Raw genomic sequence first — 18,066 nt, forward strand, 5'->3', positions numbered from 1 at the left:
AGACTTGTCCCGAAGCCACTCCTGCATTATCTTGGCTGTGTGTTTAGGGTTGTTGTCCTGTTGGAAGGTGAATGTTCGCCCCAGTCTGAGGTCTTGAGCACTCTGGAGCAGGTTTTCATCAATAATCTCTCTGTACTTTGCTCTGTTCATCTTTCCCTCGATCCTGACTAGTCTCCCAGTCCCTGCCTCTGAAAAAATCCCCACATCATGATGCTGCCACCACCATGCTTCACCGTAGGGAAGGTTTGGTTTCTGGTTTCTTCCAGACGTGACACTTGGCATCCAGGCTAAAGAGTTCAATCTTGGTTTCATCAGACCAAACAATTGTGTTTCTCATGTGTTCCTCATTCTCTGAGGGTCTTTAGGTGCCTTTTGGCAAACTCCAAGCGGGCTGTCACGTGCCTTTTACTGAAGAGTGGCTTCCGTCTGGCTATTCTACCATAAAGGCCTAATTGGTGGAGTGCTGCAGCGATGGTTGTCCTTCTGCAAGATTCTCCCATCTCCACAGAGGAACTCTAGAGCACTGTCCGAGTGACCATCGGGTTCCTGGTCACCGCCCTGACCAAGGCCCTTCCCCCCCGATTGCACAGATTGGCCGGGCGGCCAGCTCTAGCATGTGTCTTGGTAATTCCAAACTTCTTCCATTTAAGAATGATGGAGGCCACTGTGTTATTGGGGACATTCAATGCTGCAGACATTTGTTGGTACCCTTCCCTAGAACTGTGCCTCGACACAATCCTGTCTCGGAGATCTACGGACAATTCCTTCGACGTCATGGCTTGGTTTTTGCTCTGACATGCACTGTCAACTGTGGGACTTTATATAGACAGGTGTGTGCCTTTCCAAATCTTGTTATGTCAATTGAATTTACCACAGGTGGACTCCAATCAAGTTGTAGAAACATCTCAAGGATGATCAATGGAAACAGGATGCACCTGAGCTCAATTTTGAGTCTCATAGCGAAGGGACTGAATACTTATGTAAATAAGGTATTTCTGTTTTAGTTTTTAAATAAATTTACAATTTCTCAACCAGTTTTTGCTTTGTTATTTATGGGATATTGTGTGTAGATTTCTGAGCTTTTTCTTTTATTTAAACCATTTTAGAATAAGGTTGTAACGTAACAAAATGTGGTAAAAGTCGAAGGGTCTAAACACTTTCTGAAGGTACTGTATAACTGACCTCTCACTCTCTCCCTGTTGCTTGGAGATATATTGGACTATCGATTTCAAAGGCTTATTTTAAACTATGTTGTTTGGCTTCTACATATAATCCCAGTTTTGATGGTACAAAACGGAGCTACTCCCCCATGCGTCCTATCGGTACGCACAGAAGGTTGCCGCGATGTGTTAGAGGTCACCTGCTGGGGATTGACGACGGGTGGCGATTACAACATGTAGAATCGACGGGAAATGAACAGAAAATGGCTTCTGATGTTCTGGTCGGAGGCGATAGGGCAGCCACCTGCTGGTTTTTTTAACTGTTTGTCGTCAACGTGTATTTTGTCCTTTACTACTACCTCACTTCAGTAAACATTGGACAAGTAAAGCCTTGTCTGGACCAAATGGTTCATATGGGCAGAAGCCTATTTCCAGCTTCTGTAGCGTGATGTCCTTGATTTACTAGTACAGCCCCCCTGTCGCAGGGCCAGACCTCTAATTCATCTCCTTAATGCTGCGTGCCAAGCAGCGAGGCATGTCTCATTTTTTTTTTTTTACTTCGGTACTCTAATCTTCCAATCTCAGGGTATTTACGCCCTAATTTACCATTTTGCAATCTCATGAAAAACACTTTACAATGGGCAGTGATTTGTACTGTATAGGATTTTTCTCTGCACATTGACTTTTCAAAGAGTTGAACATGAACTCAAATGGAGGAGGAGTTGCAGGACTGCTATGAGCAATCATCAGTCAATCAATGTCAAAGCAATCACTGCTACTGTGTTTGCGGTGTTTCACAGAACACTCTAAACGAGCTTATTGTCCAATCCAGTTGCACAAGGCTGGCTTTTGGGACACACAAGGCTTTGTCTTCATGTCTACCTGTCCAATACTCTGTATGCTTGTCATTGGTTGTCTAGGAAACCGCGTCCTTCGCTTTTCTGTCGCTATGTTATTAAACAGAGAGTGGCATTTCTAGTAGACTAAAAAATATTGGCGCCGTGTGAAAGAAGGAGAGGGCATGGAAAGAAGGGAGAATGGGAGCAAGAAAGCGAGACAATTGTTAAGTAGAAACCGGTGGAAGTGAAGGCGTAATTCCTTTAGTGTTTGGTGGCTGGCAGGAAAAGTGAGTGCAACACAATAAACCGAACAGGGGGAAACATATTTGACGGGTTGTCATGGTGACGCCACAGGTTAAGCTACACCAGAGATACTTTTGAGGAGATGGGGAAACTCCATTGGAATCATATTAAAGGGGAACTGCACCTGCTGATTTGGCCTGTCTTTTTTCTGTCTCGCTCCTCAAAAAATGCTGACGTCCATGACAGAAGCCAAACGCGAGTTGGGTTGGGGGTGTGGTTTGATGTTGGTGTTTCTTTGAGAGTGGCCTTGCCACCAACAAGACACCCATCTGTCAAAACCTTGCCCATAGCTGTTTTCCGCCACTCAATCACAACAAACAAACCTCCTGCAGGTTGAGTTCAATAACTACAGGTGGAAGCTTTGAATATGTCAGTAGCCTACAGAGTAATATGAGAATAATGCAATTGCTGAATGTATGTAGATATTCTAAACGCATTGTTTTAATAACTTTCAAATGTAATAACAGGTCTGTGTAGAATAAACAACCTTTTACATAATAGCATGAAATCATTGTTCTGCTTAATATAACAATGTGTACAATTTACCTTTCATTGATATTGCCAGCTGATACAGATACTGTGCCAATCCGCATTTTATCTGGTGGTAATCGGGCTACCTTGGCAAACATGTCAGAAAATGGAGCGTGGCAAAAAGGGGGTGTGATTTGTTGACATGGTTGTAATCCAAACCCAACCTTAATTTATTCGTTGTGACGCACTGAGGTTCCAAACTCTATTTTAGACAAGACTGACTTGATGACCAAAATGATCCTATTTACACTTTGTACTCAATGTTGACACTAGAATAAATGTTTCGATGCCACGTTTTCAAAGGGATTAGTTGCTATTTAGTGGCAGTCGCTCTTTTAACACCCATTGTGTACGTTGCCAATGCGTAGTCAATGTATTTTGCAGTGCATTCTGGACGATTCTGAGACAAGGAGACTATAGGAGAATCTCAATTGCATACTGCTTGCATCCTCTCTCTCCTCGCCTCCTTCTCAAAACCCATTGGGGAGAAGGTCATAGGGACCTCTGACTTTCTCATCCAATGGGTTTTGAGAAGGAGGTGAGGAGAGAGTGCGTGAGGAGTATGCAATTTAGATCTTCCCCAGGACAAGGAGACTCCTTCAAGAAGTATATGAGAGTCAATTGGGTGTTAGCTCAAAAACCCAGCATTAGCATGAATTACGTGAACAAGAAGTACAACATTACAAATATTTTCTGAGCTAATTAACTTGTTCTCTGTGATATCGTATAGCTTTGGAATCGTGACATTACGTACTTTTGAGGGAAATAGGCAGGTTTCTTGACTCATACCCTGCCTTTTAGAAAGGATTGTGTGACTATTAGCTTAGCAACCGTGTGACGCAGCATGACAACGTGAATGTGATTGGTTAACATTCTGCTGGGTGGGGCGTTGTACATTCCTCCGTTCATTGGCCACACTACAGCTGAAGTAGCCCATTTAGAACTGTTTTCATTCAACCAGAAGGGGCATTGTCTACTGTAAGTGTCTGAGTAAGTAGAGACAATAGCATTGCCTCTGCTCCACTTCAACTTGATGTTATGGAGACCTGTAAACTTACAAGCGCCCTCTTACAGTCTAGTCCTGATAAATGCAACAGTTTAAACTGGAGCATGTAGCTACCAAGACCAAACTCTTGAGTGGTTGTTTTGGACTGGGTCTGTTGAGTTTGGGGGGGTACCCCCAAAAAATGAATTGTCAGAAAATAAAAAGTGACATCATTTGAATCTTACTGCTGGCAATGTCATCAGAATCTCTATGGTCATATTCATAGAGTATGCGATGTAGGTCAAGTCACCAAAAAGTGCAAACATTTAGTATGCATGGAAAGGGTACACCCTGGTAGTCATTGGAAAGCAATGCATTTCCTTGTATGCATCCTCCACATGCGCTGTTGATCTAGCTCATCGTTTACAATAGGAAACGTGAATGGGAAAAGATGTTTGAAGTTCCCTCACCCCTGTTTTTATATATATATACTTGAATGTCCTGATTGCTAAGTTCATTTTAAGATGTCAGGCTTGAAAATCCATTCAGCCATTTTGGCACAGTGACTCACTACCCAAACCAGATGCAAGTGGCCAAGAGACGTCATGTGATTTCCTACGGGAATTTGTGCATGTTTAGAGCGCCACCTTTAGGTAAGAGATCTGTGGTAAAAAATGTACAATCCTTTTGGAACATTAATTGGTGACATTCTATTTCAAACCTAGACTTTCAAATCTCTAATCCCCCCCTCTCCCACGAAGAGGAAACAAACAGAACATTTTTGGCCTGATGTATCTCCGGCTCTGTAGATGTTTCCGACACCTTTATCAGAATTCCACAGTTCTTACCTTTTTTGTTGTTGTTGTAATTTTTACCCCCCTTTTTCTCCCCAATTTCGTAATTACGATCTTGTCTCATTGCTGCAATTCCCCAACGGGCTCGGGACAGGCAAAGGTCGAGTCATGCGTCCTCCGAAACATGACCCTCCAAGCCGCACTTCTTAACACCCGCTCGCTTAACCCGGAAGCCAGTTGGACCAATGTGTCAGAGGAAACACCATTCAACTGACGACCAATGTCAGTCTGCAGGCGAAATGTACTTTGAGGGTAGTATACAATATTATGCCTTGTTTAGATAATGCCACCAGAGGGTGTCAGAGTTTTAAGAGGTTAACAATAATTGTCATAAATCTGCAAAACTGTAGTGCACTCAAATGAATCTCTGTTAACCCAGGAGTATAATCTTGCATAATTTGGCCAGCTGCCTGATTCATTTCTGTGTTGATACGTGTTCGCAATTTAGAGTTCCGGCAAAACATTTTTTGGGAAAGTTATATATCTTGAAAACGTGATTGCTGACATGCAAAATATTTTTGGAAATAATAAAACAAATACCAAAATATTTTTGGGTGGAATTGTCCTTAATGGCATGTACAATCTGTTCATGAACAGCTAAAAGCAGGACATTGCCGCGGTGTGTTAAGAGGTCACCTGCTGGACATTGACGAAGGATGGCGGTACAACGTAGAATTGTCGGGGAATTAACAGTAAATGGCTTCCGATATTCTGGTCAGGAGCTTTAAACCAAAGTGTATTTTGTCCTTTACTACTACCTCACTTAAGTAAACATTGGACAAGTAAGCCTCGTCTGGACAAGGCAATAGCCCTGACCTGGCCACACAAGACTGAACCAATGGAACTTTAAGGCTGCCTCTCCCCATTGAAGAGTATCCCTATTTGTATGACAGGTGTAAATATGTTGATATGATAACATCAAACACATCTTTCAGGCAATTTGATGGACTATGCTTATTTGATTTATTTGTTAGCCAAAAAGTGCCTCCAGCATAGCTTCATATGAAAGTGTAGAATGAGGAAGGCAGGGCCCAAAACGGATGTTTCTGTCAGAAAAGGATAAAGATAATTTTCTCATTAAAAGATGTGATATTAAAAGAGTGTGATTTATAATGACTTCAAACGTTGGTTTACGGTGCAACTGTCATATTAGTCCTAGATTACAATCTCTATAGAATTATGCATTCCCTTACATCTTCAGGTAGATTTTCCTCTTAATGCCCGAACGAACGAATAAAATAACGAACTGGGCGAATGCTAATTCCTGTTAAAAAGTTAGTCTGTTGGTTCTGATAGTGTGGCACTCTGAGGGCCATGTTGCAGCCCTGACTGTGGAAGCACCGTGGGTGTTAAATGTACATGTACACTTTCCCATAACCAAGCACCTACTGTATATTGCGGGTTCAGTAAGTCAGGCTTCCAGCACGTGAAAGGAACCAATCAGAGCAAGGAGGAAATTAATAACCTGAGAGTTGGGTCTGAGCCGCAGGGTTAATGTCCTCTAAGCCGTGTTAATTAAATTACTCCTGCTCTTGGGCGACGTTTGGCAGTGGATTAATTATATTTTGTTAATGCTGCACAATAACATTGGCTGATTAGACAAGCAGACATGATGAAAACACCAGAGGCTTGGGCGGCAGGTAGCCTAGCGGTTAGTGTTGGGACAGTAACCGAAAAGTTGCTTGAATCACTGAGTCGACAAGGTGGAGAAATCTGCCCGTACTGCCTTTTGAGCAATGCGGTTAACCTTCACAACAACTGCTCCCCGGTGCTGATGACGTGGACGTCGATTAAGGCAGCCCCCCCCCCCCGCACCTCTCTAATTGAGGGGTTAAATGTGGAAGACAAATTTCAGTAGATGCATTCAACCGATATCCCCTTTCCCATTACACTTACAAGTTATCCAGTCACAGTTTGAGTTTGTGTACCAGCCACATTAATACGCAAGCTCGACCTTTTAACTAGAACAAAATCTAAACCGCTTACTCTGCTGAAGATAAACAATTACACCAAATATTACCATAAACACAAGGAAATTAGTGATGATATCGATTCATTTAATGTTCCCCTCTTACCTCAAATAGTCTGCAGTAAGTCACATTGTTTAAGACCAACTATATTGTATTTAGCAACCGTTTGGGTGAAATAACACCATTCTGGTGGAGAGGGGTGAAGAAAAGCTCTACGTGCTGTTTCCAATTGTTGTTGAATAAATATCGATAGAACAACAATGGAGTAATTCACGTGAGAAGACTGGACTACTTACCTCGACCGGCCTGAGGTGGTCAGGTTTACTGTTGCCTAGCAATGGCGCTCTCTCGGGCTAGAAACAAAACCAAATCAACCTAATTGGTGGGTGTCCAAATTGTTATTAAATATGCGATATTACATTACAGTTAAGGTTGAAAGCTATCTGTTACTCTTTCTTTTTATCTTTCTCTCTCTCTCCCCCTCTCTCGTTCTTTCAAATCAAATCAAATCAAATGTATTTATATAGCCCTTCGAACATCAACTGATATCTCAAAGTGCTGTACAGAAACCCAGCCTAAAACCCCAAACAGCAAGCAATGCAGGTGTTGAAGCACGCTGGCTAGGAAAAACTCCCTAGAAAGGCCAAAACCTAGGAAGAAACCTAGAGAGGAACCAGGCTATGAGGGGTGGCCAGTCCTCTTCTGGCTGTGCCGGGTGGAGATTATAACAGAACAGGGCCAAGATGTTCAAATGTTCATAAATGACCAGCATGGTCAAATAATATGTCTGGAACAGGTAGCACGTCCGGTGAACAGGTCAGGATTCCATAGCCGCAGGCAGAACAGTTGAAACTGGAGCAGCAGCATGGCTAGGTGGACGGGGACAGCAAGGAGTCATCATGCCAGGTAGTCCTGAGGCATGGTCCTAGGGCTCAGGTCCTCTGAGAGAGAGAAAGAAAGAGAGAATTAGAGAGAGCATACTTAAATTCACACAGGACACTGGATAAGACAAGAGAAGTACTCCAGATATAACAAACTGACCCTAGCCCCCCGACACATAAACTACTGCAGCATAAATACTGGAGGCTGAGACAGGAGGGGTCAGGAGACACTGTGGCCCCATCCGATGACACCCCCGGACAGGGCCAAACAGGAGACACACACATTAGACAAGGCTCTGTTTTTACCTCCGGATTGACCTGCACAGGGATCAAAGTGTTTTCAGACAATCAAATCCAAAGTTCATTGATCTATTTTTTTAAATGTTTTATTTAACCTTTATTTAACTAGGCAAGTCAGTTAAGAACAAATTCTTATTTACAATGACGGCCTAGAAAAAGGCCTGCGGGGACGGGGGCTGGGATTAAAAATAAAAATCTAAATATAGGACAAAACACACATCACAACAAGAGAGACACCACAAAATTACATAAAGAGAGACCTAAGACAATATAGCATGGTAGCAACACAACATGACAACAACACGGTAGCAACACAACATGGCAGCAGCACAAAACATGGTACAAACATTATTGGGCACAGACATCACAAAGGGCAAGAAAGTAGAGACAACAACACATCATGCGAAACCACCACAGCTGTCAGTAAGAGTGTCCATGATGGAGTTTTTGAATGAAGAGATGGAGATAAAACTGTCCAGTTTGAGTGTTTTTTGCGCTCATTCCAGTCGCTAGCTGCAGCGAACTGAAAAGAGGAGCGACCCAGGGATGTATGTTCTTTGGGGACCTTTAACAGAATGTGACTGGCAGAACGGGTGTTGTATGTGCAGGATGAGGGCTGCAGTAGGTATCTCAGATAGGAGGGAGTGAGGCCTAAGAGGGTTTTATAAATTTGAACATCTTGGCCATGTTCTGTTATAATCTCCACCCGGTACAGCCAGAAGAGGACTGGCCACCCCTCATAGCCTGGTTCCTCTCTAGGTTTCTTCCTAGGGAGTTCTTAATAGCCACCGTGCTTCTACACCTGCATTGCTTGCTGTTTGGGGTTTTAGGCTGGGTTTCTGTACAGCACTTTGAGATATCAGCTGATATAAGAAGGGCTATATAAATACATTTGATTGGATTTGATTTGATAAATAAGCATCAACCAGTGGGTCTTGCGACGGGTATACAGAGATGACCAGTTAACAGAGGAGTGCAGTAATGTGTCCTATAAGGAGCATTGGTGGCAAATCTGATGGCCGAATGGTAAAGAACAACATGCCACTCGAGAGCACCCTTACCTGCCGATCTATACATTATGTCTCCGTAATCTAGCATGGGTACGATGGTCATCTGAATCAGGGTTAGTTTGGCAGCTGGGGTGAAAGAGGAGCGATTATAATATAGGAAACCAAGTATAGATTTAACCTTAGCCTGCAGCTTTGATATGTGCTGAGAGAAGGACAGTGTGTCATCTATTCATACTCCGAAGTACTTGTATGAAGTGACTACCTCAAGCTCTAAACCCTCAGAGGTAGTAATCACACTGGTGGGGAGAGGGCCATTCTTCTTACCAAACCATATGAACGTTGTTTTTGGAGGTGTTCAGAACAAGGTTAAGGGCAGAGAAAGCTTGTTGGACACTCAAAGCTTTGTTGTAGAGCGTTTAACACATGTTCTGAGGTAGAGAAACTGCAGTCTATCCCATAGTGTAGATATAGGGCAAAGCGGCCTATTCTCCTCAATCAACCGTTCTTGTGTTGTCATGGTGCTGTTGTCGCCCATTTAATATTAAAACATCAATAACTCAGCTGTCTGTTATAGTCTCATGTAGTATTACATGTTGCTGAAAATCAGGCTGTCATTTTTACTTTCAGTATGTTTCGCCTTTGCACTCAGGCACTTTATGAGGCAGCCTAGTAAAGGAACAACGTGGCCAATCGTCGTGCCACTAGGACCCCTCCCTTTCACTAACTGCAGACCGAAGGGGGAGATGGTCCATTATCAGGTGTCTACTCCAGCTAACTCTGCTGTAAGTCTGTCCCTGCCTCTCTCAGGTCACAGCCCTTTATCTCCCAGGGCTGGTGATACGTACCCACACACACACACACACGATCTAGGCTCTTTGAGGGGCAGATAATTAATCACTTGTGGCGATAGGAGAAAGTGCACGGTGTCCTTTCAGAGTGACTTCCCAGTGCCAACCTCACAAAACTGACGATTCCATTTTGTGCATTTGCCGACTTATCTTTTTGCCCTCTGAGATTTATTCTCTGTCTCCTCTGTTTTATCCTGGTGCTTTGTACCAGTGAGAGAGAAAGAGAGAAGGTTGGGAGAAACGGGAGTATGGCCATTAAAGAGGTGTTCTACCATAGCGGTGTTAATCTAGTCCTGAAAGACTGCAGTGTTTGTTAGGCTAAATTCATTGTTAGAACCTTCGTGAGGAGCATTGTCAGAACTCCAAGCGGTTTCCCAAAACCATATTTGTTAACGTTGCACTTGAAAACGCATGTAATCTAACGCCTGCATCAGACCCCTCGTAGAACAGCAAATGATTTTTTGCCCTCCCATGTCATTTTATACACAGATCTCTAAATGTAGAATCACATGGTTTATTCCTCTTTTTGACCGCCGATAACTCCAGAACAAAGTTGACTACAAATACAAAGTTACCAATGTCTTTGCAGTTGAATACAAATAAGTGATGTCATCTCGGTTTGAATTTGAAGCATATTTTTATGCTATAAATATAAACAGTAGGCTATAGGTCTATTTCAATCATGTTGAAATACATTTCCTATTCAATCAATTGAGTTATAATTTGCTACTGTCTGTAATTTGGCTTAATATATTTTTTAATTATGTGTATGTAGCCTAACATGTGCGCAATGATGTGCCAAATGGGTGTTTTAGGGTATTTTTATTGGGTAACACGGAACCCAAACCGGCTGCGCGAGTGCAACATCGTGCACCATCGTGCGCTACCGTACATACATTTCTTTTGTCCCCCTACGCCAAACGGGATCACGACATGCAGGTTAAAATATCAAAACAAACTCTGAACCAATGACATTCATTTGGGGACAGGTCGAAAAGCATTAAACATGTATGGCAATTTAGCTAGTTAGCTTGCACTTGCTAGCTAATTTGTCCTGGGATATAAACATTGAGTTGTTATTTTAAATGAAATGCACAAGGTCCTCTACTCCGACAATTAATCCACACATAAAACAGCCAACCGAATCGTTTCTAATCATCTCTCCTCCTTCAAGGCCTTTTCATCTTTGAACTTATATGGTAATTGGCATCTACACTTTCATAGTATTACCACGGCAACCTGCAAAACATTTAGTCTTTCAATCACCCACGTGGGTATAACCAATGAGAAGATGGCACGTGGGTACCTGCTTCTATAAACTAATGAGGAGATGGGAGAGGCAGGACTTGCAGCGCGATCTGCGTCAGAAATAGGAATGACTTATATTTTAGCCCTTGGCAATGCAGATGCTCGTTGACCCATGCAAGCAGTGTGGGTGCAATAATTGAATAACATCGATTTCTAAATTTATTTTGCGACGCTCGTGCACTCGACGTGTCCAGTCTGGTCAGCATGAAAGCATTAGAATAAACCACGTCAATATTTGTAGCCGTAGGTGGCAATATCTCACTAGGAACTGATCCCTCATCAGTATTATGGAATATTTCTAATGTTAAGGAAAGTTTTGAATGGAGAAAGCTGATCTGAGAGCAGCACTCCCTTTCTTTCGATTCTGTCAGCATCGACACATAATCCAACACCGCAACCATTCTCTTTGCGTGGTATTTTGTTACATCTTTGTTTCTTGTAGGATATATGCATCATTAAAACACTCGTAAGCCTAAATTCCGTCACTATCGGGAAACCGGACCCTGATTCAGAATGAATTGGAATGAACATGAATGAACAAAGGTGGAGAGTGATAAAATAACTTTATTGGATGTCTTTTTCCCTCCCTCCCTCCTTCCCTCTATCTTCCTCTTATCCTCTCCCCATGTCCTCCTCAGCCAGAGATGCCAAACGCTAAAGCATACTCTATTCATATACTGTAACGTATAGACTACAGTGCATTCATGAAGTATACAGACCCCTTCCCTTTGTCCACATTTTGTTAAATGACAGCCTTATTCTAAAATGGATTAAATAAAAAAAAATGATCATCAACCTACACACAATACCCATAATGACAAAGCGAAAACAGATTTTTAGAAATGTTTACACATTTATTGAAAATAAAAAACAGATACCTTATTTACATAAGTATTCAGACCCTCCAGTGCATCCTGTTTCCATTGATCATCCCTGAGATGTTTCTACAACTTGATTGGAGTCCACCTGTGGTAAATTCAATTGATTGGACATGATTTGGAAAGGCACACGCCTGTCTATATGAAGTCCCACAGTTGACAGTGCATGTCAGAGAAAAAAAACAAGCCATGACGTCGAAAGAATTGTCCGTAGCGCTCCGAGACAGGATTGTGGATACCAAAAAATGTCTGCAGCATTGAAGAACTCAGTGGCCTCAATCTTTCTTAAATAGAAGATGTTTGGAACCACCAAGACTCTTCCTAGAGCAGGCTTCCCAGCCAAACTGAGCAATCGGGGGAGAATGGCTTTGGTCAGAGAGGTGAACAAGAACCCGATGGTCACTCTGACAGAGCTCCAGGCTTCTTCTGTGGAGATGGGAGAACCTTCCAGAAGGACAACCATCTTTGCAGCACTCCACCAATCAGGCCTTTATGGTAAAGTGGCCAGACGGCAACCACTCCTCAGTAAAAGTCACGACAGCCCGCTTGGAGTTTGCCAAAAGACACCTCAAGGACCCTCAGACCATGAGTAACCAGATTCTCTGGTATGATGAAACCAATATTGAACCATCTTTAGACTGAATGCCAAGTGTCACGTCTGGAGAAAACCTGGCACCATCCCTACTGTGAAGCATGGTGGTGGCAGCATCATGCTGTGGGGAGTTTTTTCATTAGCAGGGACTGGGATACTAGTCAGGATTTAGGGAAAGATTAACGGAGCAAAATACAGAGAGATCCTTGAATAAAACCTGCTCCAGAGAGCACTCAAGGTGAAGGTTCACCTTCCAACAGGACAACGACCCTAAGTACACAGCCAAGACCATGCAAGAGTGGCTTCGGAACAAGTTCCTGAATGTCCTTGAGTGGCCCAGCCAGAGCCAGGACTTAAACCCTATCAAACATCTCTGGAGAGACCTGAAAATAGCTGTGCTGCGACTCTCCCCATCCAACCTGACAGAACTTGAGAGGGTCTGCAGAGAAGAATGGGAGAAACTCTCCAAATACAGGTGTGCCAAGCTTGTAGCGTCATACCCAAGAAGACTCGGGCTGTAATCGCTGCCAAAGGTGCTTCAACAAAGATACTGTGTAAAGGGTCTGAATACTTATGTAAATGTGATATTTCCGTTCTTTAATGCTTTGTCATTATGGGTTGTGTGTAGATTGATGAGGGGGAAAAAAAACAATTGTATTAATTTTAGAATAAGGCTGTAATGTGGAAAAAGTCAAGAGTTCTGAATACTTTCCGAATGCACTATTGCGATTGATGAGCAAAACAGATTTTTAATTAGGTTATTCAGCAATCTGACCCCCTGTGTGTGTGCATGCATGCCAGTAAAGCTCATTGGACCCAGAGAAATGAGAGGCCTGTGTATGATAAAAATAATTTTAAAAAATGTATGTTCTAATCTAATAAGAAATTCTTCACTGGTTTTGGAAACGAATGTTTTTTTCTGCTCTGTATTGCATGTAGACCTCAATACTCTGCGAGGGATGTGTGTGTTGACTGTGTCCATTAACAAGAAATAAGCTGACCCAGGCAGGGCTGGACTCTGCAGTAATACAGTGTTTATTCCGTTGTATTCCCCACTGGGCACACTATTTAGTGGATTACTGTATGCTAAAGACATGGTTCCAGTTTGGTTTAGCCTCTGGATCGGAAAGTTCGAACTACTGTACTATGCTTAGGCCCACTTATGCGAAAAGCAAACAACTGGCAACATACTCTGTGTCGGCTGTTACTGGTGGCCTGCGTGGAAGATACGCTACTTACGTTCCCCTGAGCTGTACTGTTTACTGTATTGATTAGTTTTTTCCTTCAGGGTAAGATGGTGAAGGGAATGGGTGGAGCCATGGATCTGGTGGCCAGCGCTGGAACCAAGGTGGTCGTCACCATGGAGCACTCAGCTAAGGTTAGAGAGTGTGTGTGTGTGTGTGCGTGCCAATCCAAGGTCACCCAGTTCCAGATGTGTCTATGTGTGACTCCAGATCAGCTATATTTTACGCATCAGATATGTGCTAATGCATATACTGCTCTCCTTGGCTGCCTTTTTACTAAATATATTCTGTGATGTAACCCCCTAAAGTGGTTTAGAGAGCAGAGTTTAATGAAGGGGATTCCTCCAGCAGCTTCCATCTATAATGTCTTGTTCCACTCTCTGAGGGTGATGAGTCAGTCCCGTTGATGTGCTTCTGATTCCAGTAATGGATGAACTAATGATTCAGTGATGCCTCTAATAGTCCCAGAGCTCCTCGTAGGCTGCTTGGTGCTTATATGGACTAATACTCCCATCCATTACCAATACATACTGTAGTACCCACCTGATCATGGCAGTAAAATGCACAAACCAAAAGCCTATATAATAATAATATTTGTAGCCCTACTTGTCCAGGCTTATGATTTACATTTTAGTCATTTAGCAGACACAATTTTTTCACCTAGTCGGCTCGGGGATTTGAATCGGCGACCTTTCGGTTACTGAACCAACTCTCTTAACCGCTAGGCTACCTGTCACAATTGATAGATGATCTGTAATGGAAGTATTTATGGCCGTGGCTTTCCAGACCTAGCAACTGTAATGGGAGTACTTGTAGCCCAGTCCAGATGGCGGAGCAGGTGGATGTGAATAGGGACATGGAGATGTTTACTGATACCTGTTGACCGCTGCGCCGGTCTTATTTATTTATCATGGTCCCCCACTCTGCTCATCATGAGCAACCTGTGTGTGTGTGTCTCCTCACAAGGATAGGTAAAACAAGGAGAATTCAGAAAAGTGGGGACGTGACATCGGCCCCCACAAGAAAAAAGGCTATTTTAGGCTTAGGGGTTAGGTTAAGGGTTAGGGTTACAATTAGGGTTACAAAACAGGATTTTGAATGGGAATCAATTGTTTGGTCCCCATAAGGATAGTAAAACAAACATGTGTTTGTGTAGGGGGTGAAAGGGAGGGTCAGCAGGATCACACACCCATAGGGCAGAGAATAACGAGAGCCCAGCTGCCCTTCCTCCACACCACACACACACACACACAGGTGCTTTTCTGTGGACAGTGAACACGCTTACCACACATTATATCGAAAGCCCTGATAACTGTCATAGTGAATAGTATGGTACAGTAGAAACAGACTACCACAGTTCTTGTTGGACAGACGCAGTGGTGTAGCCGTAGTGACCAGTTAAACTGGGTGGTTGTTTGACATAAACTGTTCTGTCTCGTTCTCTCTCCACTTGTCTCTTTCCCTTTATCTTTGTCAGGGAGGAAAACACAAGATTCTGGACACGTGCAACCTGCCACTGACAGGAAAACAGTGTGTGGATCGGATCATCACTGAAAAGGTGTGTGTTTGTGTGAAAGTGCATACTGTAGGGCTGTTTGTGTTATGTGTGTTCCCCTGTGTGTCTATGTGTGAATGTGCATAGGGCTGTTTGAGTTCTGTGTGTTCCCCTGTGTGTCTCTGTGTGAATGTGCATAGGGTTGTTTGAGTTCTGTGTGTCTCTGTGTGAATGTGCATAGGGCTGTTTGAGTTCTGTGTGTTTCCCTGTGTGTCTCTGTGTGAATGTGCATAGGGCTGTTTGAGTTCTGTGTGTTCCCCTGTGTGTCTCTGTGTGAATGTGCATAGGGCTGTTTGAGTTCTGTGTGTTTCCCTGTGTGTCTCTGTGTGAATGTGCATAGGGCTGTTTGAGTTCTGTGTGTTCCCCTGTGTGTCTCTGTGTGAATGTGCATAGGGCTGTTTGAGTTCTGTGTGTTTCCCTGTGTTTCCCTGTGTGTCTCTGTGAATGTGCATAGGGCTGTTTGAGTTCTGTGTGTTTCCCTGTGTTTCCCTGTGTGTCTCTGTGAATGTGCATAGGGCTGTTTGAGTTCTGTGTGTTTCCCTGTGTTTCCCTGTGTGTCTCTGTGTGAATGTGCATAGGGCTGTTTGAGTTCTGTGTGTTTCCCTGTGTGTCTCTGTGTGAATGTGCATAGGGCTGTTTGAGTTCTGTGTGTTTCCCTGTGTTTCCCTGTGTGTCTCTGTGTGAATGTGCATAGGGCTGTTTGAGTTCTGTGTGCTTCCCTGTGTGTCTCTGTTCCCTCTTTTCAGTTTGCCAATGTGTCCCACATATCTGTGTTGTCTAGATTCAATTCACTGGCTTACAAATCAAGCTCCTCACGACACATGCCTCATTTGAATCTCTCCCACACAGAAAGATTGAAGTGACTCTTCAAAACGAATCTGTATATTTTGGACTCGGCCTATTCAGACGCCTGGGTTATATCATACCTAAGCTGAATGTGAGTCATAATGTCAGGCTTTATGTGAAACACTTTGCTCCAGTGACAATACATTACTGCCTCTGTGGGCCTAGAGCTGACACTCTCCTCTCCAGCTCACAGAATCATGAACGTTTACAGCATTGGAAAAGGTTGAAAGAGTACAAACAGAATTGCTTGGCTTTAGCAGCCACTGGGCTTGTGTTTCAGTATTCTGAACAATAGACCAAATCTATTTCCCTGGTAAGTTTATTATAGACATTGGAACACAGAAAGAAAGGTGAGAAAAACACACACACACACACACACACACACACACACACACACACCAGGGACTGATATATATATATTTGATGCTGCAGAGGGACCTGGGGAGATGGAAATTACATTTATTTGGTTAACCGTAATCCAATCAGCAGATTGCTCAATATTGATTTGATATCCCAGAACGTAGGGCTGTCTTTTATGAAGATGTATTTTAATGATGTTACTAGCTCCACCACATGGCCCACCTAAGCGCTAATAATGCTTCATCTGGAAACCACTAAACCCCCAATGAGCTCTAGCGTTCTTACAACGTTTGCAAAGCTGCACATATATTATTACTGTTTCAGTATAAACAAGTTTACCCCTAGGATGTCTAATGTTCTTACAATGTTTTTGTTCAATCACTCTGACAGCACATTTACATTACATTTACATTTAAGTCATTTAGCAGACGCTCTTATCCAGAGCAACTTACAAATTGGTGCATTCACCTTATGACATCCAGTGGAACAGCCACTTTACAATAGTGCATCTAAATCTTTTAAGGGGGGTGAGAAGGATTACTTTATCCTATCCTAGGTATTCCTTAAAGAGGTGGGGTTTCAGGTGTCTCCGGAAGGTGGTGATTGACTCCGCTGTCCTGGCGTCGTGAGGGAGTTTGTTTCACCATTGGGGGGCCAGAGCAGCGAACAGTTTTGACTGGGCTGAGCGGGAACTGTACTTCCTCAGTGGTAGGGAGGCGAGCAGGCCAGAGGTGGATGAACACAGTGCCCTTGTTTGGGTGTAGGGCCTGATCAGAGCCTGGAGGTACTGAGGTGCCGTTCCCCTCACAGCTCCGTAGGCAAGCACCATGGTCTTGTAGCGGATGCGAGCTTCAACTGGAAGCCAGTGGAGAGAGCGGAGGAGCGGGGTGACGTGAGAGAACTTGGGAAGGTTGAACACCAGACGGGCTGCGGCGTTCTGGATGAGTTGTAGGGTTTAATGGCACAGGCAGGGAGCCCAGCCAACAGCGAGTTGCAGTAATCCAGACGGGAGATGACAAGTGCCTGGATTAGGACCTGCGCCGCTTCCTGTGTGAGGCAGGGTCGTACTCTGCGGATGTTGTAGAGCATGAACCTACAGGAACGGGCCACCGCCTTGATGTTAGTTGAGAACGACAGGGTGTTGTCCAGGATCACGCCAAGGTTCTTAGCGCTCTGGGAGGAGGACACAATGGAGTTGTCAACCGTGATGGCGAGATCATGGAACGGGCAGTCCTTCCCCGGGAGGAAGAGCAGCTCCATCTTGCCGAGGTTCAGCTTGAGGTGGTGATCCGTCATCCACACTGATATGTCTGCCAGACATGCAGAGATGCGATTCGCCACCTGGTCATCAGAAGGGGGAAAGGAGAAGATTAATTGGTTGGAACGAAACCTTCCATACATATTTGCCCATTGTAGAAGTGGTCAGAAAGTGACTTTTTGGACCTGAATGACAAATTATTCAAGAGCTAAAGGTGCTCAAAGTTGACCTATTTTGCATACCTCACCATACCATGAGACATCCATGTCTTCACTGGAAAAGATAAACAGTTGAGATTTACATGATTTAAAAGCTTACAAACAGAGTTGTCAAACTTTTTATAA

At 43.5% G+C, this 18,066-nt stretch overlaps 1 protein-coding gene across 2 annotated transcripts in view; it reads left to right on the top strand.

Annotated features, from left to right (window-relative positions):
* oxct1a (3-oxoacid CoA transferase 1a) overlaps nt 1–18,066 on the top strand; it is a 109,629-nt gene that overhangs the window by 78,692 nt on the left and 12,871 nt on the right. For both annotated transcript variants that reach the window (XM_029638389.2, XM_029638390.2), the window contains exons 14-15: nt 13,748–13,837; nt 15,181–15,261. In XM_029638389.2, coding sequence (XP_029494249.2) covers nt 13,748–13,837; nt 15,181–15,261 — 171 coding nt within the window. The remainder of the gene's footprint in view (nt 1–13,747; nt 13,838–15,180; nt 15,262–18,066) is intronic.

Source organism: Oncorhynchus nerka, linkage group LG27 (assembly GCF_034236695.1).
Source record: "Oncorhynchus nerka isolate Pitt River linkage group LG27, Oner_Uvic_2.0, whole genome shotgun sequence".
NCBI classification, from domain to species: Eukaryota; Metazoa; Chordata; class Actinopteri; order Salmoniformes; family Salmonidae; genus Oncorhynchus; species Oncorhynchus nerka.